We start from the raw sequence: 22,641 nt of genomic DNA, 5'->3' as shown, positions 1-22,641 counted from the left end.
ATCCTCACAGCAGACCAAAAGAAACAAAAGACCAAATGCCCATGCTGCATGGAACACGTGTAGCCCAGCGATTATTTCCACCCACTGTGCAGAAGAAATAGGAACAAAAGACCCAAATGCCAACGATGCACAAACGTGTTCTTTTAAACCCATTTATGAATGTAATGAATATATCTATCCTCTTTTCAATCCAAATCCTCATTTAATACTTGTATCTATACTCTTTTTTTTTTTTTTTTTTTATTTTTTTTTTTATTTTTTTTTCCCCATCCAAGTCAACGTCTAATAATTATATCCAATCTTTTCCCTCAATTCCTGACAGATCAGGGCTGGCACCGTGCACACCACCACTTTTGATAAATGACCGCATGCTCAATGGCGGCGGACCCACGCGCAGCCCCGGGGTAAAATATTATCATACACAGAGCAGGGCACGAATGGCACACATCTTGTTCGGGTCTGTGCATGGGTTTACCGGAGCATCTTACCGTCGGTCTTCGCTGACCACCGCGACTATGGGTGTCCTCCGCGGACGTCTTCTCGCCTCTTCGTCTGGGGAGGCTGCTGCCAGGCAGAGGCGTGCTGTACGGCTCGGGCAGCATGGCTTGCGGACAGGCAGCGCATTGACTGGCGGTGACCGCCGGGGCACGGGCCGGGAGTTCGGTGCACGGTGATTTGTGCCACGGTGTCCGGAGCAAGACAATTCTGCAGCTCGGAATCTTCTTGCCGGATATAAAGTGGAGCCACTTCCGGCCATCACGGCTGGGCCGTGTGCTAGCCAAGGCCCAACCAGAGCGCCCGATTCGGGTGACGACACCGCTTCGGGTCATCGCCGCCGCCCCGCACCACAGGGTCTATAAAAGGACGGGTCGCGGGGCCGTCTGGATCATCTTTCCTGCGCTGTTTCCCGTCTGCTGGTTTGTTTCCGTTCCTGCTCATCGTTCCATTCTGCTTGCTCCTGCTGGTTCCTGCCATCCCACCCACTCGCCTGCTGGCTCCGCCCTTCTTCGCCGGCTTGCCGCTTGCTCCGCCCTTCTTTGCCGCTTGCTCCGCCCTTCTTTGCCGCTTGCTCCGCCCTTCTTTGCCGCTTGCTCCGCCCTTCTTTGCCGCTTGCTCCGCCCTTCTTTGCCGCTTGCTCCGCCCTTCTTTACCGCTTGCTCCGCCCTTCTTTGCCGCTTGCTCCGCCCTTCTTTGCCGCTTGCTCCGCCCTTCTTTGCCGCTTGCTCCGCCCTCCTTTGCCGCTTGCTCCGCCCTTCTTTGCCGCTTGCTCCGCCCTTCTTTGCCGCTTGCTCCGCCCTTCTTTGCCGCTTGCTCCGCCCTTCTTTGCCGCTTGCTCCGTCCTTCTTTGCCGCTTGCTCCGCCCTTCTTTGCCGCTTGCTCCGCCCTTCTTTGCCGCTTGCTCCGCCCTTCTTTGCCGCTTGCTCCGCCCTTCTTTGCCGGCTCGCCGCTTGCTCCGCCCTTGCTCGCCGCTGGCTCCGCCCTTCGCCGACTCGCCGCTGGCTCCGCCGACTCGCCGCTGGCTCCGCCCTTCGCCGACTCGCCGCTGGCTCCGCCCTTCGCCGACTCGCCGCTGGCTCCGCTCTTCGCCGACTCGCCGCTGGCTCCGCCCTTCACCACCAACTCGCCGCTGGCTCCGCCCATCCACCCACCCACCTGATCCTGTCTTCCACTATGCCCACTGGCTTCTGACTCCACCCAAAGTCCCTCCTTCACGCCTGTCTGTCGTGCCCCATTCTCTGGATCGACGCTTTGCTGCACGAAGTGCCACAAAGCGGGAGACGACTCGCCAGCTGTCGGGGAGGTATCGTCCAGCGGAGCATCCCCCCAAAACGTACTGGTGGTGTGGTCGGTCAATCGTGCAAGGTATTGAGACCGTTAGCCTCATCTCCTCTCCTTTTTCTTCTCCTTAACTCGTGTGCGTGTGGTGTGTCAAGGCGCCTGTTCTCGTTTAAGTTAAGACTGCCGAAGGTATATCGGGATAACTCTGCCCCATGTCTGCTTTTGTAAGTTGCTTGTTTATTGTCACACCTCTCACATTTCTTGCTATCTTACACACAACAATAAAAACTATTAATTGTGCCACATATCTTTCCTCGCCTACCTGTTAATAAATTATTAGTATAAATGTTCCCAGCTCGTTTTTGTCTTTTCTTTCATTGATCCAGCATGGTCCGCATCCTTGCCTAGCTGGGACTTTCTTCTCAACGATCCGTTCCTTTTAGCCAGTACATCCTTGGCAGTGTTGCTCGGCTGCGTCTGATTCGGTAAAGTGATGTGGTTCGGACAAGGCATACTGAGGGCGTGTCCCCTGGGATTTGAATCACGTGATTATTTTTTAGGTAACCTGATAAACTAAACTGAGGACCCTAAGTGGCGTGGTTGAGTTATTGGCGTTCATGGTCGGTTAGCGACCCGCCGTGTCACGGAATTTTCTGTGTGTGACTGCCTGCGATTCCGGGGAGTCTGGTGGAAACCCGAGATAGTTACCCTCCCCCCATCGGTGGTCTTCTCACCTACCCCCCCCCCCCCCCTGGCCCGCAACATTATTTTTGACTTGTTTTGATTTCAGCATTGTATTTGCTCTAACATTTGGCAGCCCAGCAATCAAAACCTGCATTCATTCATTTGTGTTACCTCACCAAAGAAAAGTTTGGACCCTCTTGAACAGTTTATTTGCCTATCCATCATTTGTATCTCTTGTGTATGTCTTGCTCTGGTTGTGTGACTGTTCTGGATCGACTCTGTGGTTTCTGCCCTTGTGCCCTGTGTGTGCTTTACTGTGAGCATCCTTGAAGGTTTCTTCTCGCTCGATATCCATTGATTTGATGGTAAGGGAAATTATTCATTTTGCACATATCCTTGTACATTAGCTGTTCCAATCTGTTCTGTTCTTGCTTATGACAGCTACCTGCTGGGGTAGCTCTCATTTCTTGGAAGCGTGGCTTTGCTGCTGATGCTGTGCCCCTCTACCAGTACACTGGTACTCATTTCGCCGACCTTGGAAGGATGACAGGCTGTCAACCCTACCTGGTGTTAATTCAGCAGCCAACGGGAGTCAAACTCAGGACACTCGCATCCTAAGCCAGCCACCCTAATCACCAAGCCCACACCAGGCTTCGCTGTTCCAATTGCATGGACTCTTTCAGCAACTTCCCAATGTTGTGGACTGCAGCTATATAGAATATGTTTAAAGAAATATGACAAATCTGGGTTGATAGACAGGAGGTTGAGTACTGCTGCTTTTGGCAGCTTCCCGTGCTCAGCATTGAACATCACGATTTGAGTTCCAGCAAAAAGATGTAAAGAGTGTGCTTGTAATATTGTTGCGGGGCTGGGTATCTGCGACGAGCACGACCGCTAGATGGAGCAGCAGAGTCGGCTCCACCAAACACCCGGAATTTAGATCGTACCTTTTCGGAAGACTCAAAAATACGGGTCCCTTATCGGACCGTGAATCGTCAATAATTCTGCCATGTGGTACAGGGTTATTTGCCAAGCTTCAAAATACCTAGAGATCCACGTGGTGAGTTACTGAGTATCCACACCCTCGACGGCACCCGTACAGAACGAGCCGCTAGCGGGCTCGAACCATGTGCGACCCGAGCGGATGATCACCGAGGTCCGTCAGTCCAAATATCCCTTTACAGCGGCAACAGCCTGGCTAATTCTCCAACACGCACCATGTTAAACCAATAAAGGAAACACAAAACGAACCGATACATTTGTAATGGGGCAGGGGAGCACGTAAGAAGCAGAGTTATCCGAATAATAAGAGGCACGTATGTACAGCAAGGCACTTAACAATGGCTACCTAATGGACTGACGCCACACACACACACACACACACACACACACACACACACACACACACACACACACACACACACACACACACACACACACACACACACACACACACACACACACACACACACACACACACACACACACACACTAATCGGACCCAAAGCGGTCTTTATTGAGGCCTCCAGCTCAGATGGAGAGGTGAGCTGAAGACTAGAACCTGCCTCGGACCTGTCCACCTCGTGTGGTCTTCGAGCTGATTCGAACCGGGCACCAGCGAGAGGCGAGCCAAATCCAGAACACCGGTGAGCCGCGATCAGCCTCCCGCGCTCCGGCGGATCCTCACGCGCTCCAGAACACGCGCCGGTGAAGACGAGGCGCCGATCTTTCGCAACCCGCTCGAGTAGATTCAACCAAACAACCACCAACTACTTTCTGTGCTCTCCGTTCCCTTTTTATACCTCTTGGGTGCGGCTCGCTCAGGCGTGGCCCATTCGCCACGGGTGGGGCCTGACCTTTCCCCTACTCGGCGTGCCGCCAAGTGAATCGGTGGGTGGGGCATGTTGCATTCCATAACTTGGAGTGCCCAAGCGAGCGTGCGGAGAATGCCAGGAGCAGAGGGTTTTCGTTGGTGTTGTAAAAATAAAAGGAAACCCTGACTATCAAAATAACTTCACAGCGCATGAACATTTATTCACCCACTAACCAAGGGACAGAGACCCTAACTAAAACACATACCGATATAACTGTTCTATAGGACCTGAATGTTGAGTGCTGTAAGTTTCCAGATTCGCAACAATATTGTTTCAGTCTAGTGAGTTTCAGTGAGAGCTCACCATCTTAAAGTGGAGCATTGAGCTGGTTGGTGTTTTGTGATTACGAGAGGCATGCAAAGTTCACTTTGCTGGTTGCTTTGGATGTTTGCGTTGTTCCCCCCAAAAATGCTCTCGGTGTTGTGAACCTCATTGGCCTAAACTCTGACTAAAAGTGTTACTGCTGGTTTTCAAGTTGTTTTGATGGTGTTTGTCTGTGTGTGTTGTTCTTCAGCACTGGGTGCAGCGTATGGTACTGCCAAGAGTGGCACGGGAATTGCAGCAATGTCTGTGATGCGGCCGGAGCTCATCATGAAATCCATAATCCCAGTCGTCATGGCTGGTATCATCGCCATCTATGGACTCGTCGTAGCTGTACTGATTGCTAACGGTCTGAGTGCAGATATCACCTTGTTCAAGTGAGTAATTTGGAGTGATCCCTTTTGCCTTGCTATGTTTATTTTTTATTTTTTTTTAAATTTGGTCGTTCATATGCAGCATATGGTGGGTGGTTACACCTACTATTGGTCTGGTCGCTCTGATGGTTACCATACCCAAGGAGTTGCTGTAGCTGTGTCCAATAAGCTGACCCCAATGATAATTGAGGTAACACCGGTCAACGAGCGTATTATGAGATTAAGGATTCGTCACTCCTTAGGTGTCATTTCCCTGGTCTCTGTTTATGCTCCGACTGAGGTGAGTGATCTCACCGTGAAGGATGCATTCTACGCCACACTCGAGTCTGTGGTTGATCAGTGCCCCAGACGAGATACACTTCTAGTCTTGGGGGATTTCAATGCATCGACTGGAACTGATAGGGACGGTTATGAGGTGTGTGTTGGTCCCCATGGGTCAGGAACTATGAACCAGAATAGCACTAAGTTCCTTGACTTTGCAAGAAGTCATGGACTTAGGGTGGCTGGTTCATGGTTTCAGCGCCCACAAGCTCATCGCTGGACTTGGTATTCCAACGCTGGTGGTGTGGCAAAGGAGATTGACCATGTCCTCATTGACGGTCGTTGGAGGATGATCCAGAACTGCAGGGTCTACCGGAGTGCTCAGTTCCTCAATACTGACCACAGGCTTGTTGTAGCAACTCTAAAGCTGCACCTTAAATCCTGGAGAATGGTACCATCCCAGCCGAGGCTGGATGTTGCCAAGCTCAGGGATGAGAGAGTAGCTGAGGAGTTTGCAAACAGGCTGAGTGGACACTTGGGGGGTCTGGGTGCTTTGGGGGTCCTGAAGAGTTGTGGAGCGCCTTCAAGACCACCGTCCTTGATGTTGCCGGTGGATGCCTTGGAGCTCACCGCAGGGCAAAGAAGAATTTTGTCTCTCAAGGGACACTGGATACCATTGACCAGAGTCGCAGGGCCAGGCTGAATGGCAGAGCTGAGCTGTTCAGGGAGCTGAGGCGTAAAACTGTACGTGCACTGAGGGTGGACAAGGAGGCCTATGTGCGAGGAATCTGTGAGGGGGTAGAGCATCACCTGTGGACAGGTGATTCTCGTCCCGCTTACAGGGGAATTCGCGCATTACGTTCATCCAAGCCCATCCCTCGGAGCACTACAGTTCGAGCAGAGAGTGGTAGGCTCTTGACAGAGGAGTCCGAAGTGAAGGCCCGCTGGGCCGGTTACTTTGAGCGGTTGTACCAGGCTGATCCCCCAACTGTCGAGTTGGACGTCAAGGGTGTTACAATCCCTGTTGCTGACCCTCGAATCAACTGTGGTCCACCTACGCTTGTGGAAACACGGGCTGCGGTGAACCAGTTGAAACGGGGCAAAGCTCCAGGGATCTGTGGCATCCATGCCGAACTTCTCAAGGCTGGTGGAAATGCTGCACTCGTGTCGTTGCATGCAGTTTTGTGCTCTGCCTGGAACACAGGCATCATCCCAACTGACTGGAAGAGGGGCCTTGTTGTCCCTCTCTGGAAAGGGAAGGGTGATCGCCAAGACTGCAACAACTACCGAGGGGTGACGCTGCTCTCAGTGCCGGGCAAGGTCTTTGCTCGGATAATTCTCGATAGGGTTCGCCATCATCTGCTTGAGCACCAGCGTCCAGAGCAGTCAGGCTTTACACCAAAGAGGTCAACGATTGACCGTATCCTTGCACTTCGTGTCCTCACCGAACGCAGACGAGAGTTTCGGCAGGGGCTGCTTGCAGCCTATGTTGATCTCTGTAAAGCGTTCGATTCAGTGAATCGGGACGTCCTCTGGAGGATTCTTGGTCTTCGTGGGGTGCCACCAAAACTGATCGATCTGATGTCTGAACTCTACTCTGGTACTGAGAGTGCTGTGAAGTGTGGTGGTACCATCTCTGACTTATTTCCAGCTGTTACTGGAGTTCGTCAGGGGTGTGTACTTGCTCCCACACTTTTCAGCACTTGTATGGACTGGATTCTAGGGAGGATGTCGGAGAGATCAAGTTGCGGTGCGTCATTTGGGAATGTCAAGATCTCGGACCTTGACTTTGCAGATGATGCAGTCATCTTTGCGGAGACTTTAGACATCCTCTTGGGGGCCCTCGAGGTGCTGAATGAGGAGTCGGAGCCGTTGGGATTACGGGTTTCTTGGGTCAAAACTAAGATCCAGGCTTTCGGTGACATCTTGGATGCTGCTGTCCTGTCTGTGTCTGTTTGTGGTGAGGATGTTGAGGTCGTGGAGAGATTCACTTACCTTGGCAGTGATATTCATGTCTCTGCTGGCTGCGAGTCAGAGGTCAATAGACGTCTGGGTCGGGCCTGGGGAGTCATGGACTCACTGGATCATGGGGTGTGGCGCTGCCGGTACCTGTGCGGGAGGACGAAAGTCCGAGTCTTCAGGTCCTTGGTACTTCCAGTCTTGCTCTATGGGTGCGAGACTTGGACTCTGACCAAGGATCTGAGACGGAGACTTAATTCCTTTGGTACCAGGTCTCTTCGGAGAATCCTTGGCTATCGCTGGTCGGATTTTGTGTCCAACGAGCGGTTGCTGAGAGAGACTCGGATGAGATTTGTTACCTGCATAGTCCGTGAGCGTCAGTTGCGGCTGTATGGACATGTGGCTCGTTTTCCTGACTCTGATCCTGCTCACCAGATTCTCTCAGCGAGGGAGTCTCATGAGTGGAGGAGGCCAGTGGGTTGACCACGTGCCTCATGGTTGCAACAGGTTGACCATCATCTCAAGGAGATGGGGATGGGCCTGGCATCTGCCTGGGGGATGGCCAGACGGAGGCCCCTGGAGTACCGGCGGAAAGTGGACGCAGCGACGTGCTGTTCTGGCACATGCTCCCATACCTGATATGCAGCATAAGGCTGTGTGGTAACATCATTGATTGAGGGAGTGGCTGTGCCGCTGATATAATACCCTCTGCTGGTTAGGGCAGGAATTTGTTCATAGTGTTGGCGATAACTCACCTACTCTTTGGGAAGGACATCATCGATGATCGAGGAGCGACTTTATTTTAGTGGAATGTTGTCTTTTGAACTTGATATATCAGCCGATATTAAAATATGGCTGCTATTTCAAAAACAAACAAACATTAAACAAAAGAAGAAAAAAAAAAAAAACTTTCCTCCTTGTGATGGTAGGTAGCTAGAGCTCCCCCTTGTGTCAAGTCAGCATCTGCAGCGACCCTCAGATCAGGTGGTTACTGCAGAACATTAGTGAAAGCTTGTCGCCAGCATTAGATATAATATGCCTCAGGAAAAGGTTAGATTGTACAGTATATATTTTTTTGCTTTTAAATCTCAATTTATTTATTTCTCCATGGCAAACCAAGCCATGTTTGCCACGTCCACCATTCGTGCTGTGGAACTTCCACAGACGTCGCACGTATACGGGACTGCCTCGCATCCTTTCACACACCCACCCTCGTACCGTGGGACATTCTTAAACCACTTGTGCATACGGGTTGTCTCGTGATTTTTTTTCATGCTTTCACTTGGGCCTGACGCACACCCAGAAGCCACATTGTGACCATTCATACGCTCTTCTCGCATATGGGGCGTCTCTTGTCGGCCCCGCAGCTGAATCTGCCATTCGTGCCGTGTGCACTGTTCGTTCCGCGCACGCTGTGCCCTGCACCCTGTTTCTTGTGGGGAAATTTTAATCTGTACTTGTGTTTACCTCACACAGATGCAGTCAGATATGTAACATGGTTTCTTTGAGTTTACACTGACTGTATCCTTTGATATAAGCATCTGAAACGTATCCCACTATCACTCCATGCTGACCGAACGAGTCGGAGATGGGCTGTGGGATGCTAGGCCAGTGTGTGGTCAGCATCAAAAGTCAAAACCTCCAGCTAAACTTCGCACGTACTATCTTGTGCACCCTTCGACACCATGACTGGTCAGGGATTGACGAGTGCCTCTGTGCCAAAGAAACAAAGGGAAGCTATTTAAATGGAGGTGACATTTGAAATTATCGAGCAATAAGAGCAGTGAACATTTGCTGAGCACTTGGACTGACGGAATCCACCTTACGAATGAATGATGCGTGCAAATGCCGATTAAAAATCAAACCAAGTGCTCAATGTTTTGTCATTACTGCAAAGAAAGTGAGTCACATTAGCTGCAAGTTGATTAACTGCAAGTCAGGTTAAAGTGATTTACTGCATCAGATGTTAATGACCCTGCACCTTCCTTCCCTTTAACTCCACACCATCACCCCTGCACCTCCATTACTGCAAGCAGCATTTAACATAGGTTGGTGAAGTTTCATTAAATTTTATTTAAATGCACAAGTGACTGTCTCGCTGTCTTTCTGTCTGTCTTCCCCACCCACCCACATCCTGACACACAACCTCCACAGATTACATTATTTCTTGTGGGAAAATTGCTTTCGTTTTACACATTTTCAGATAAAGCAGTGAATTCTCGGAACGCAAATACTGCATTAAACGAGGAATTGCTGTATATGAAGCTCAGTGGGAATAATGCAACAAACGGCAGGAAAAGAACCCTGCCACCCATGGTGCCACCCTAACATGGTGGCTCGCAACGTACTACAACTATGTGGAAGGCAGGAATATATTGTTGCGGGTGTGGGGGTAGATGGAGGGATTTAATTGGAAAGTTCGGATGAAATTGAGTTGTTTGCTCCATGGACGTGTCCGAGACATCTCGATGTAATTAAGTCGGGAAACTGTGAGCTTGAGTGTTACGTATCACCATATGGGGGGTGGTGCAGATTTAATTCGATTGGGATTAAGGATAAGTTCCCTCAGTCTGTGTTTGCCCACTGTGACTTATTCCTACGTTTTTTGCATTTACAAGCCAACCAGGAAGTGCGTTTTTATAATCGCCACAACGATAACAACAAGCGAGCCAGGTGTGCCGAGCAGACAGAAGCCCCGCCTTCCCGGGTTTGGTGTGAGCAAGCCACATCCCAGAGGTGGAACGGTTGTTTGGTGTGACGTCGAGAGAGATAGGAAGCGAATGCACGAGTTAGGAGTAAGGGACGCACGCGGTCGAGAGAGATAACGTGGCTCGGATAGAGGATCTTGCTTTGCTCTCCTTTTGGCATGACAAAATGGCTTTCCTTCGACGCATGAAGAAGACTGTGCGATTCTCATGTTCATGCTGAATCAAATTGGCTCGCGTGGTGGAGCAAGACGCTGGCCATTGGCTCTTGGTTAGGTCGTGAGATGGACCTCGAAGCCTCGTGTATGTCACCGAAGGGGACGGCGTCATTCTGCAGTGCCGTGTATTGGCAAGCACGATAGACGAAGAAGTTGCACGGTGGTCTCTGAGCCCTGGTGTTGAATACAACTCACGAACTGCCTGACGTATGTTTTTCCCGCTGCGAGAGAGCTGCTTGGCACCATTTTGGGTGCGTCTACACGTGCAGGACGAAGCGCCTCTTCCAAAGTTCCACAGAGACCATCTCTGGACAAGCGAAGTGCCAAAATAAAGGGAGCATTTTCTTTTATTTCGTTTTCCTTTTGTCTGTGTGTGGAGATGCCTTGACTTTAGGTTGAATTCATCTCACCTTTATTATTGCATTTTGCATTATTCCCTTGTAAATATTTATATTATCATTAAATTCCTGCATTTATTTTAAGTTGATGCGTCCATGTATTTCTTGTGGGGTTCGAGTAAAACCCCTCTCTGCCTCTGTCGCTCCGCCAGTGCCGTGCCCTACCCCTCCCGCGTGTGTTATCTTTGTGGATCAACATGTCAACCTCTGAAGGAAAACTGTTCAGCTCTCCGAGCGGACTGTGTTAACTGCCCGTCACCACAATTTGGATTGTGGGATTAACTTAACCGCTAGACCTGTTACTATATGTATTGTTACGAATTTCGCCCGCCCGGCGTGCGATCGGCCATGTAACTCAAATCGCGACGCGTCGCCCACCGGAACGGACAATTCAGTCGTGACCCTCTTGGAACTACCGCCAAGGAGCGAGCCACGGGTGGGGGTTTAACCTCACCACAACCCAGTCCGCATTCTACCCGCGTGGAATAGGGTGAATCGCCGAATGTCGATATACCTAGGTACCCGTGCCGGTAGCGTACAGAGGAGTTGTACCACACCGCAGGTCGACTCCGGACACGAACCGCTTAAGCGGCTCGTTCCGTGCTGCAGGGATAACCGAGCCGAGTTATCGCCGACCTCGACGGTTGAGATTATTTACTGGGTGTCTAAACCCACTACCAATCCCTTACGGGATGCAAAATGGCACTTTCAATGTGGAAAGAGATGACGAACGGGATACATTTCACACAAGGACATTTATTACAAAGCACATATTGCACACGCAACACAAGCAAGGAATCATGCAATATACAAGCAACCAATAGAATGCAAAAGCAATACGACTGACTATAATTATTATTTACAAGCACTTACACAGTTTCTACTTGGCAGGACACGGCGCCACAGCATGCATACAAAAACAAAAAGACCTCCCTCACAGGCAAGGGGGTAGACTGGGTCCGTAGACCTTTATGGTCGTGGGCCGTGGATGACCAAAAATGCCTACGAGACTGAAGGGTCTTACCCGCACCCTCGTGGTGCGACGGTGGGCAGGTCGCGACGTCTTGTCCCCACGGCAACTTGGACAGCCGCGCCTGTTCTCGGGCCTTGCAACGGTGGGCAGGTCATGACGCCTTCTCCCCACGGCCACTAGGACAGCCGCGCCTGATCTCGGGCCTTGCAACGGTGGGCAGGTCGTGACGCCTTCTCCCCATGACCACAAGGACAAGACTTCCACCCGACTGCCCCAAGTCTGTCTACGACGAAGACTTGGACCACGACAGACTTGGACCAAGACCACCACTACCGAGACATCCACACGACTGCCCCAAGTCTCTGCTGTCCGCGTGCTTTTCCAGGTGCTCCTCTTGCCCTTTTATTTCTCCTGCGCCCGCCCTGCCCTTCGCGGCGCGTGGGTGGAAGGAACATTCCAGAGAAATTGGTGCGGGAGTTGGTTTCCAACCGTCAAACTTGTTTACCGAAGGAGAAATTGGGGTGGGGCTGGCTTCATTGCTCCTTTAGTGGCGTTGTGGTGTGGATGGCGTGGTTGTTGAGATGGCGTGGTTGTTCCAAAATAACGACAGGTAAAGAAAAATGGCTAACTCAAAGCGTCGCAGCCCGGATGAATCGCACATATTCCCTCTAAACAACGGGTGTGGACTAACTACACATGAATTTAACGATATATCTAACCTGAGGACCTTTCTGGTGTATTGCAAATTTCCACAGCCGTAACACTACCCCCTCCCCTTTTTACAGACTCGTCCCGAGTCGTCAAATTTTCGTGTGCCATCATGTGTAGTTCTCCCCGAGTACGTTTTACCTTCAGATCCCTGAGTGCGACATTCATGGTATTCGTGTCCCCAAAATAAATAACCTATGGGCTGAGTAACTAACTAAACAAACCCACTCATACAGACGACTTAAATAAATTGCTGGCGCGAAGACTCACATGCTGTGGGCGCACTCATATTTTCAATTCACAACTTAACAACTTAACCTTAACTTACAAATTTACACAATTTCATGGCCCAGGATCAATGGACTCTGCAAAGAGAAAAACAAAAGTCAGCAGGGATCCAGGCTGCTCGCACGCAGTCTCTGGCTCAAGTAATGCAGGTGACAGGGAAGGAACGTGGCTGGCTGCTCAAACGCAGTCCAGGACCCTCCTCCTTTTAACATGGACGCAGTGAACATAACGGCGCATGAGCTGCGCAAACGCAGTCTCCGTGCCAGCTCAAGTGGCACACGCAATGAATGCAACGGCGCATGAGCTGCGCAACGCAGTCTCCGTGCCAGCTCAAGTGGCACACGCAATGAACACAACGGATGGATGGATGGATGGATGCAAACACTGTGCACGGGCCACCACTGCAGGCCCGTGTTGTAGCTGCCAACAGGGCAGTCCTCGCAAACTGCGCAACGATCCTGGCACACATGGCAATGAACAAGGGGGGGTGGGGGGGATGCAAAAGATGACGAGGGCAGGAGGCATAGATGGCAAAGGTGTGCAGGCAAGGCATGGCAAAACAGGGCCGCTGCTGCAAACATAGATGGCAGACGATCCGACCGGCACAGGCCTTGAAGCAAAAACAGCCGTCAGACGATCCGACCGGCACAGGCCTTGCAGTAAACAGCCAGCCGATGAAGTTGGCCAGCCTTTGCCTTTTGGTGGAGGGAGTGCGGTGGTGCTGGCCACTCGGAGGGTGGGCTCGGACCTACCTACTGTCTCCTTCCCAACCTATCACCTTTGCCTGTCTCTGTCCATACCCACCCCCTTAATTTGTCAAAACCCAATTTAGCCCCAACTTTTTTTTTTTTTTTACACTTTTATTTCCCCCACTATGAATTTGTCTCCTAACCCCCTTTATCGTCCTTGTTCGACTAACCTATCGTCTCCTTGCCTACTCCCAACCCCTACGTTCCCTTCCTGGAGGGGAATAAGGGAGAGTAAGGGAGGACTAGTGTCCTGTGTCGAGGCCCAACTCAAGCCTCAAGATGGCTTCCTAGGACTTCAGCGATCTGCCCAGAGTGGGTCCAGCGGCCCACAACGAGAGCGAAGGGATGGTTGGTGCGGAGGGGTACACTTCCTCATCGACCCTATCCATTTAACTTTTTGAACTACCCCAGGGCTTCCAACAAGCGCCTCTTGCTTAAACTATCGTTTCTAACAACCCAGATTCCCGTCGCCTGTGTTAGTGTCCTCACAATTTCTGGCCTCGCCCTCCAATTTTCCTCCCGTGCCCTCACACGGTCTCATGGCTGGGACGCGTGGCTCCCTTGGCAGGAACTGCCCTCTGCCGATTCCCCAACGATGGCACCCCTGGACACTACACTGCTTCCGAGCCTACCAGCTCCCTAAACACCGGGGAGTGCCCTCAATGTCGACTCCCCTGAAACGCTCACGTGGCAGGCTGGCGTCCTTGGGCCCCTTTCCGAGGGTCGCCCGTGTCCACGCACTGCCCACGCGGCCTATGGCGCCCCGGGCCCCGCATCAGCGGGTCACCCGTGCCCACTACGCTATCCCGGCCCCCCATGGGCCCTTAGCCTACCATGGCCGACGTGCCCGGGGTACCGACTCAGCGATACTCACCATTCGCAGCCACGCTCCCAGCCAGTCAACAGGGCTCCTGCACCCCTCCAAACGGGTTTTGAGCCTACATTCCCACCAACAGCAAAACGACCTCCATTTTGTCAATTTGAATAACCCCCTAACTCGCATTACGCTGACCCCGGGGTCCCTTGGGTAGGAGTCACTCCTCCCCCAATCCCTCATCGCACCATGCATACCACATTCGCTCCATATATACAGACCCGCTGGCCTCACTCACTCAACATGTACATTTTACATTCCATTTCACTATATCGCTGAACTCTGCCATTCCTCTCACTACATCCCCTAACGACCTCATGCTCCCTCGTCATCCCTTGCACTACAACACGTTCCTTTTAACACTACGTAGCTAAGCTACATCCCCACTACACACTCTTACCTTACCTGCACCCTCGTGGTGCAACGGTGGGCAGGTCATGACGCCCTCTCCCCACGGCCACGAGGACAGCCGCGTCTGATCTCGGGTCTTGCAACGGTGGGCAGGTCGTGACGCCTTCTCCCCACAACCACCAGGACAAGACTTCCACCCGACTGCCCCAAGTCTGTCTATGACGAAGACTTGGACCAAGACCACGACGACCAAGACTTTCACACGACTGCCCCAAGTCTCTGCTATCCGCGTGCTTTTCCAGGCGCTCCTCTTGCCCTTTTATTTCTCCTGTGCCCACCCCGCCCTTTGCGGCGCTTGGGTGGGGGGAGGAACATTCCAGAGAAATTGGGGCAGGAGTTGGTTTCCAACCGTCAAACTTGTTTACCGGAGGAGAAATTGGGGTGGGGCTGGTTTCCAACCGTCAAACTTGTTTACCGGAGGAGAAATTGGGGTGGGGCTGGTTTCCAACCGTCAAACTTGTTTTCTGGAGGAGAAATTGGGGTGGGGCTGGTTTCCTTGCTCCTTTTGTGGCGTTGTGGTGTGGATGGCGTGGTTGTTGAGATGGCGTGGTTGTTCCAAAATAACGACAGGTAAAGAAAAATGGCTAACTCAAAGCGTCGCAGCCCAGATGAATCGCACATAATCCCTCTAAACAACGGGTGTGGACGAACTAACTACACATAAACTTATCGATATATCTCACCTGAGGACCTTTCTGGTGTATTGCAAAATTTCCACAGCCGTAACAGTATAGTATAATATATATATATATATATATATATATATATATATATATATATATATATATATATATATATATATATATATATATATATATATATATATATATATATATATATATATATATATATATTTCTATTGTTACGAATTTGGAATTCGATTGCACACAACATACAGGTTCCTTTAATCAGCTATGTCTAAGTGCTTGTTCCCTCGATAGCTCACCTTCCATTGTTTAAATGTTCAGAAATCGATTAGATGCGTGGCGGATCGATTTAATAGTTAGGGAGCGAACAATGGAGACGTCCCTCCCCCTCTTCTGCGAAGAGGAAGAAGAACCCTTCCGTCCCATGATTCATGACGTCAACAACTCGCTCCCTCCCACCCATGGTTGAGCGGGGGATGGATCACGAGGGCATGAGCCACGCCGGGCGCGGGAGAGGGGGGCGGAAAAGGATAAGAGGAGATCCTTTCTTACATGGAGTGGGAGTGGCAGGGTGGTCATTCATCAGACCTTCGGGTCCTGTTTGGCTTGGGTTAGGGTTGAGACCTTCGGAAACTTTTTGCTTCTGCAGAGGAGTTGTTCAGCAGAGCTTCGGGTCCTGCTTGGCTCGGTTCAGCATGTTCAGCAGGCTGCTATGTTCAGCAGGCTTTTTGGAGAGCTGCTTTGTTTGGAAGAAAGTTGAGCCGATTTCTTGGCTCGACCTGCGAATGGTGGCTTCTTCTTCTTCTTTTCTTGGTTGGTGGAGCTCTTTGTTCTCCATTTGGTTCCCGGCTTAGTGCGACTCATCGACCTCTTCTTGGAGGTGGTTCCTCGGGGAAGCGACTCATCGACAGGAAGGATCGGTGCCTCGTCTCACCAGCACGTGTTGAGAAGCACGGGAGGATTCGCGGGAGCTCGGGAAGGATCGCGGCTCACTGCGATTGGATCCAGCTCGCTCTCGCTGGTGCCCGGGTCCGAACAACTTGAAGATCACACGAGGTGGAGAGGTTCGAGATAGGTTCTGGGTTTCAGCTCACCTGTCCTCCGAGCTGGAGCTCGTTATTAAAGGCCTCAGCCACCATTTATTGGGTGTGTGTATCCGTGGGCTCGTCTAATAAGTAGGAAATTGTTGTGCTTTGTGTGCTGTAAATCTTTGCATTGCATTTCGTATAGTCGGAATCGTTCTGCTCTTACATGCTTCCCTCGTTCCCCATTATTATTAATAAATACCCCAATTGTTAAATGTTTTCAGCTCGTCGTGTCGATTCTTTCATTGACTGAGCATTTCGTGTGTTGGTAGTTGGAAATCCGTTGGTTTGCCGTAAAAGGGGGACATTTGGACCGACATTTCTCGGCGATTAAGCCGCTCGGAATCACGCACGGGACAGGCTCGCCTCAGCGGTTTGTTCCGTATGAGTTCCGTCGAGGGTGGAATACCCTGGTCGTTGAATCACGTGGGTATTTAGGTACATTGAAGATTGGCAATCGACCCGACCCCACGTGATCTGCCCATTGGCGTATTTCGGTTCTTGTAAAAGGACCCGTCGACTCTGACTTATCCCGGGCGATGGGTCGAGCCGACTCGACTTGCAGCTCCGTCAGAGCGGTCTGTTGGCGGCCGACCCCCGGCCCCGTAACAATATATATAAATATATATATATATATATATATATATATATATATATATATATATATATATATATATATATATATATATATATATATATATATAAATATATATATATATATATATATATAGTTGTGGCCACAGATACCGAGATACCAGCATGTTATTCGTGGATTAATCCCCGGTTGTCCTCGGTCGAGCCGGACCTGGGGCCACCGCTCACGATTAACGCTATGGTACAGTGGGTTGTTTTAAAACCACGAACGCCACCCAGTCAACCACGACTTCCAGTGTCCACCGTCTAATTATTCCGTTTAACTAGAGGTCACGTGGTTACCTGAGCGGGAGCGCACCCTCGGCAAAGCACCAATATTATCTGATTAGATTTTAATTAGGGTGACCGAGCATTTTAACCGCTGGTGCGTGTTGACGATTTTTTGGTCAAATCTGTAGTAATTTCCTCCCAGTCCATCTCGGTTCGAACAATGCTCGACCAATAGAAGAAAAGGACAAACACTGAGAGATTGGAAATCGACAAATAATTTATTAATAATAAAATAGCAAATAAAAGGTTATTTTTATTTATGTGAGGTAAATGAAGAATGAATTTCAAAGCAAAATCAATCAAAATGCAGGTAAAGAGATAAAGAGCAGATGCTTATCGGGAGTTGACTTGCAGTTATACGCAGACAAGGGTACCCAGCAGATCATTCAGCGTGAGGCGAGGGGGGAGAATCGTCTCGCTCACCAGAAAGTCGTCCGTGAAGCGAAAACGTCCTGAAAATGCGTGCATGCATGTCACGTCCGTTGTCAGCACCCAGCTTTGCCGTGCACCCTCTCGCGGGGCAGCCTTGAATGCCAGTCGACGTCTGGAGGGCACCAAATCGTCCGTCGTGGATTTAGACCCTGGTATTGTTGGTGATCGACCCGTGTCTCACTTGGCGGCGCTGCTCACACCCACACGCTCGCTTGCTGAAGCACTCAGAAGGGCAAATTGTCTCGTCGGCGCTAGTCAGACACCCACTTCTTGGTCGCTTCTCTCGCCCTTTGCTTTTTCCTCTCTCCTTTCGCTTTTCCTCTCTCACTTTTTCTCTTCAGAATGCTTTTTCCCCTCCTTTCTCTCCTCACTTTTTTTAGAACGTATCTCTTTCTCTTCAGAACGTATCTGTTTCGCTTTTTCCTCACTTTTTTTTTTTATCTCTCAGAACGTCTCTCCTCACAGAACGTACCTCACACTTTCTCTCACTCATTTTTATATCCCGTGCCGTCCGCCCCAAACTCACACCACCCCACTGGGGCACGGTTACCATGACGACCCGTGCGCTCTCAAAAAAGGCGGGCGTCGGAGCTCACGCAGAGAATGTTGCTGAGGAAAAATGAGGGCTGGCTTCAGAGCTCGTGAGAAAAATGAACGTGTCCGAGTCTGTCATAAATTAAAAAACAAAAAACAAAAAAAAAACCTTCCCAAAAGAGAGGGGATCTATCCTTTACCCTTCTCACCCATCACATTTAAGATCCCATTAGACATGGGGATGGGGCTAATCTGAACATGCATTTAAGGAAATAACTGTCTGAGGACCTGGATGTGTGGATGCATTCATCAAACCGGATTCTAAAATCCATAACTACATTTTGGTAGTCAAACAAAATAGAAAATCATTCCAATCAGGAATGTTACAAAGGGCACAAACAGGCATGACGGACCTATGTAACCTGTTAAATAAGGTGGCGTAAAAGAAACTGCATCAACGGTAGTCCACTTACAACATATTTTTTCTTCAACCTTTGTAGAAAAAGATTTGGATGCTGTGAGGCATTTTTAATTATTGCATTGAACTTGTAAGGGGGAGGAGATGGACTTTGCACAAATATTTTCCTGACTTGCAACTCTCCCCTATTTACAAACTTTTCTGGTCTGACAGTAAAAGTTTGGTGTTCTCAGGATAAGAATATTAGGAGCTGATATAGATCCCCTCATAACTCCTTTGTCTTTTCAGGAGCTTCTTGCAGCTGGGCGCCGGACTGAGTGTTGGCCTGAGTGGCCTGGCAGCAGGCTTCGCCATCGGCATCGTCGGCGACGCAGGCGTGCGCGGTACGGCTCAACAACCTCGCCTCTTCGTCGGCATGATTTTGATTCTCATCTTCGCTGAAGTTCTTGGCCTTTACGGCCTCATAGTTGCCCTCATCTTGTCAACCAAGTGAAAGGCACCGAGGAACACAGTCAGAGCCACAATGGTGTTGTCTGAAGCCGAGGAGAATACACCTTCGACTTGCCAGCATGGCCCTCTGTCCACCCCTCTGTTTCCTCCCTGTGTCTGTCTTTCCCTTCACACATTTCCTGTCCCTGAATCCTTCAATTGAGGCAGTTGAGAAATCTTAAATGGCTGTTGTTTTTGGGTGGTTATTTTCTTTGATTTTTAAAAAAAAAAATAGAAAAAAACTTTATGATGGTCATTTGTGGTAACTTGATGTTGAATCTGCTCCTTTTCAATTCCTCCCAATTTTTTTTCCCTCTCCTTAATCCTTTGTGTGAGAGTTATTTAACTTTTTTGTCATCGTTTTTGATGCGGTGTAAATTTCTTCATGTTTATCTTGTTCAAACTGCTGTCTAAAGTCGATGCTTTATGCTTTGCATCAATGTAGTGAAGTTTTCACTTTCGGGCTCTTGAAAAAAAAAAAAAAAATTCCGTCATGTGTTTTTTTTTTTTGTCTTTTTTCTTGCCATGATCTGCTACACCCATGATAAATTACTCGTTTTATTTGATGTATAAAATAAACCAGGACGTTGAAATGAAGCTGCAGTGGCAAGCCCTGTCGATTGAAAAGCTGAATGTTGAGGTATCGACATCCATCTTACCTTGTGAATGCTGTACGGTGTGGTGCTCATCAGTGATGTTAACCCATTGATCAATAAATGTACCTTTAAAATGTTCGTCCAGCTTATTTTGTTGAATCCCTCTCCCTCTTCTCCCTCACCCTCCTCCTCCCTCCTCCCATCAGGTTTGTGGTTATTACCTCAGCCTCTGAAGGTGGAAGGAGTTTTATTTTATTTTCCATTCTTGTCTGTTTGTATGTAGGATGTCTCCAAGTTGGGGACAGATTGGGTGAGTTGTAAGTACGAACTGATTCGATTTTGGTGAAGATCTGGATACGAGAATTGTTTAATTTTCAAGGTGATTTCTTCACCATTGAGATTGGGCCAAAAATGATAAATTGCATCATATTTCAAAACTGCATTGGGCTCCTTGTGTTTTATTGGTTCAGGCATTGCATGGCGAAGGTACGTGCCCTTCCAGTTGCCCATGTTTTTATTCATCGACTCCGATGGTGTAATGGTTAGAGTATCTGAGGTCGGCTGTTCAAACTCCGGTCGAGTCATACCAATGACTTTAAAAATTGTACGTGCTGCTTCCTTGCTTGACAATCAGCATTTAAAGGGTTACAGGCATGGAAAATTTTCTTCAGAAATGCATCGCTGGTACCCAGTACCCTAGGAAATGTTGGCACTTACCCCCAAGCTCTGTGGCTGCTTGGCTGGTCTAACAGGCCTGTTGTTGTCCATGTGTGTGGCAGCCCCATTATGAGCCTCATCCTGTTTAAAAAAAAAATTGTTCATTTCTTAATTTCTCTTTGGTCAATTTATTGATTGTCCCTATATTGGAGTCTTCGATGCATACAACTAACATTTCGGTGGAAAGGCATGGAACACGGTTTCTCTACTGTTTAACATTTAATGCTGGTGTTGGTTTAATGGTTAGGGTGGTGGGCTTTGGATCCCAGGGTCTTGAGTTCAAATCCCACTCAGCTGTTGAATTAATACCAGGTGGGGTTAACTCGGCCTGTCAACCTTCCGAGGTCGCTAAAATGAGTGCCAGCTTGCTGGTATCCTGTGTCGGAGTGGCGACCCGTCCAGGATTGTGCCCAATAGCCAAGGAGACTGCTTCGGCAGCACCAATGCTCTGCAAAGAGTGTGGTCCCAATCTCCTCCTTGACATATTGTCTATATCTTTTTCTTTGGTGGAATATATATTTCCCCTTAGTCATTTTCCTGTCGGTTTCATTGGGATTCAGTTTCTCAACCCACCCACCCCTCCAGATAATTTTTTTTTTTTTCCAGTTTCGACTTCGACCTCCGTCTTTGCATGTGCATTCATAATAGTGATGTGGTTGTTCTTCTTGCGTATGGCAGCTTAGCTGCCGGGGAAGCTATCATTTATTGGAAGCGTGACTGTCTCTGATGCAGTGCCCCTCTACCAGTGCACACTGGTACTCATTTCACTAACCTCGGAAGGATGACGGGCTGAGTCAACCCCCAGGTGTATTAACACGGCGGCCAGCAGGGCTTGAACTCAGGACCCTTGGGTCCCAAGCTGCCACCCTATCCACAAAGCCAACACCAGGCTCCATTGATGTGCTGATTTGGTGTCGTACCGGACCCACCTCTTACGGCCTTACCGGACCCACCTCGTACGGCCTTACCGGACCCACCTCGTACGGCCTTACCGGACCCACCTCGTACGGCCTTACCGGACCCACCTCGTACGGCCTTACCGGACCCACCTCGTACGGCCTTACCGGACCCACCTCGTACGGCCTGACCGGACCCACCTCGTACGGCCTGACCGGACCCACCTCGTACGGCCTTACCGGACCCACCTCGTACGGCCTTACCGGACTCACCTCGTACGGCCTTACCGGACCCACCTCGTACGGCCTTACCTCGTATGGCCTTACCGGACCCACCTCGTACGGCCTTACCGGACCCACCTCGTACGGCCTTACCGGACCCACCTCGTACGGCCTTACCGGACTCACCTCGTACGGCCTTACCGGACCCACCTCGTACGGCCTTACCGGACCCACCTCGTACGGCCTTAGCGGACCCACCTCGTACGGCATTAGCGGACCCACCTCGTACGGCCTTACCAGACTCACCTCGTACGGCCTTACCAGACTCACCTCGTCACGGCCTGCCTCGGGGGAGCACACCGTCTCCCCTTGTTCCTGTGTGAGGTTAACCCGACCCCTTACATCGGGTCTCAAGACATTCCACAAGCTCAACCTTAATGTCCCTTACCTTCCCCTCTATCTGTGTCTGCTCCTCCTTCACTCTTCAATTCATCTTTTACCTGTTCTATTTCCCTCTGGTAATTCTTCCTTCGCCCTGCTAAAACCCTCCTTTGTCTCGTCCTCGTGTTTCTTCAATCGCTCCCCAATTCTTGGCTCTCCGTCTCACCTTCCGTCCCATCTCTTTTACCATTTCCGTCATTTCTTCGTGTCTCATCTTACACTCTTCCTTTACGGCTTCCAATCCCCCCTTTGCTTCCTGCTGGCCTTGTTTAAAATTTTGCCTCGCGGTCGTGTTTTTTCCCAATCTCTTTTAATTGTCCTTGTCCTTTTTTAATTTTCTTCATCCTCTGTCCGAGTTTATCCACCTCTCGCCCAACCGTCCTTATTTTATGCGTCACTTCTTCCTTTCCCTTTTCCATTGCGGACCAAACACCTTTCAACTCGGTCATTTCCCCACGTACTGTATCGATCTCATCCGCCATTTTCCGGTCCATGATCTGCATTTTGCCTTTCACCTTTACCAACTCTGCCTTCATTACTTGCTGACCCGACTTCAGCATCTGCATATTCACATCCATTCGGTTTTCCATGTTTATTCCCATGCTCTGCGTTTCACCTCTTCGTGCTTGACTTATCATCTCCACTATCTGGCTCACGTCAAGTC

At 49.9% G+C, this 22,641-nt stretch overlaps 1 protein-coding gene across 1 annotated transcript in view; it reads left to right on the top strand.

Moving 5' to 3' along the window:
- The window catches only part of ATP6V0C (ATPase H+ transporting V0 subunit c), a 31,251-nt gene extending 11,412 nt beyond the window's left edge, over positions 1 to 19,839 (top strand). The window contains exons 2-3 of the mRNA XM_085863117.1: positions 4,852 to 5,035; positions 18,905 to 19,839. Of these exons, the coding sequence (XP_085719243.1) occupies positions 4,852 to 5,035; positions 18,905 to 19,109 (389 nt within the window). The 3' untranslated portion in view covers positions 19,110 to 19,839. The remainder of the gene's footprint in view (positions 1 to 4,851; positions 5,036 to 18,904) is intronic.
- The last annotated feature ends 2,802 nt before the right edge of the window (positions 19,840 to 22,641 follow it).

The sequence above is a fragment of the Eptatretus burgeri genome, chromosome 17 (assembly GCF_056783735.1).
Source record: "Eptatretus burgeri isolate ZD-2024b chromosome 17, Ebu_testis_v1, whole genome shotgun sequence".
Lineage (NCBI taxonomy): Eukaryota > Metazoa > Chordata > Myxini > Myxiniformes > Myxinidae > Eptatretus > Eptatretus burgeri.
The sequence above is the reverse complement of the archived record's forward strand: the minus strand, read 5'-3'. Positions and strand labels throughout refer to the sequence as shown.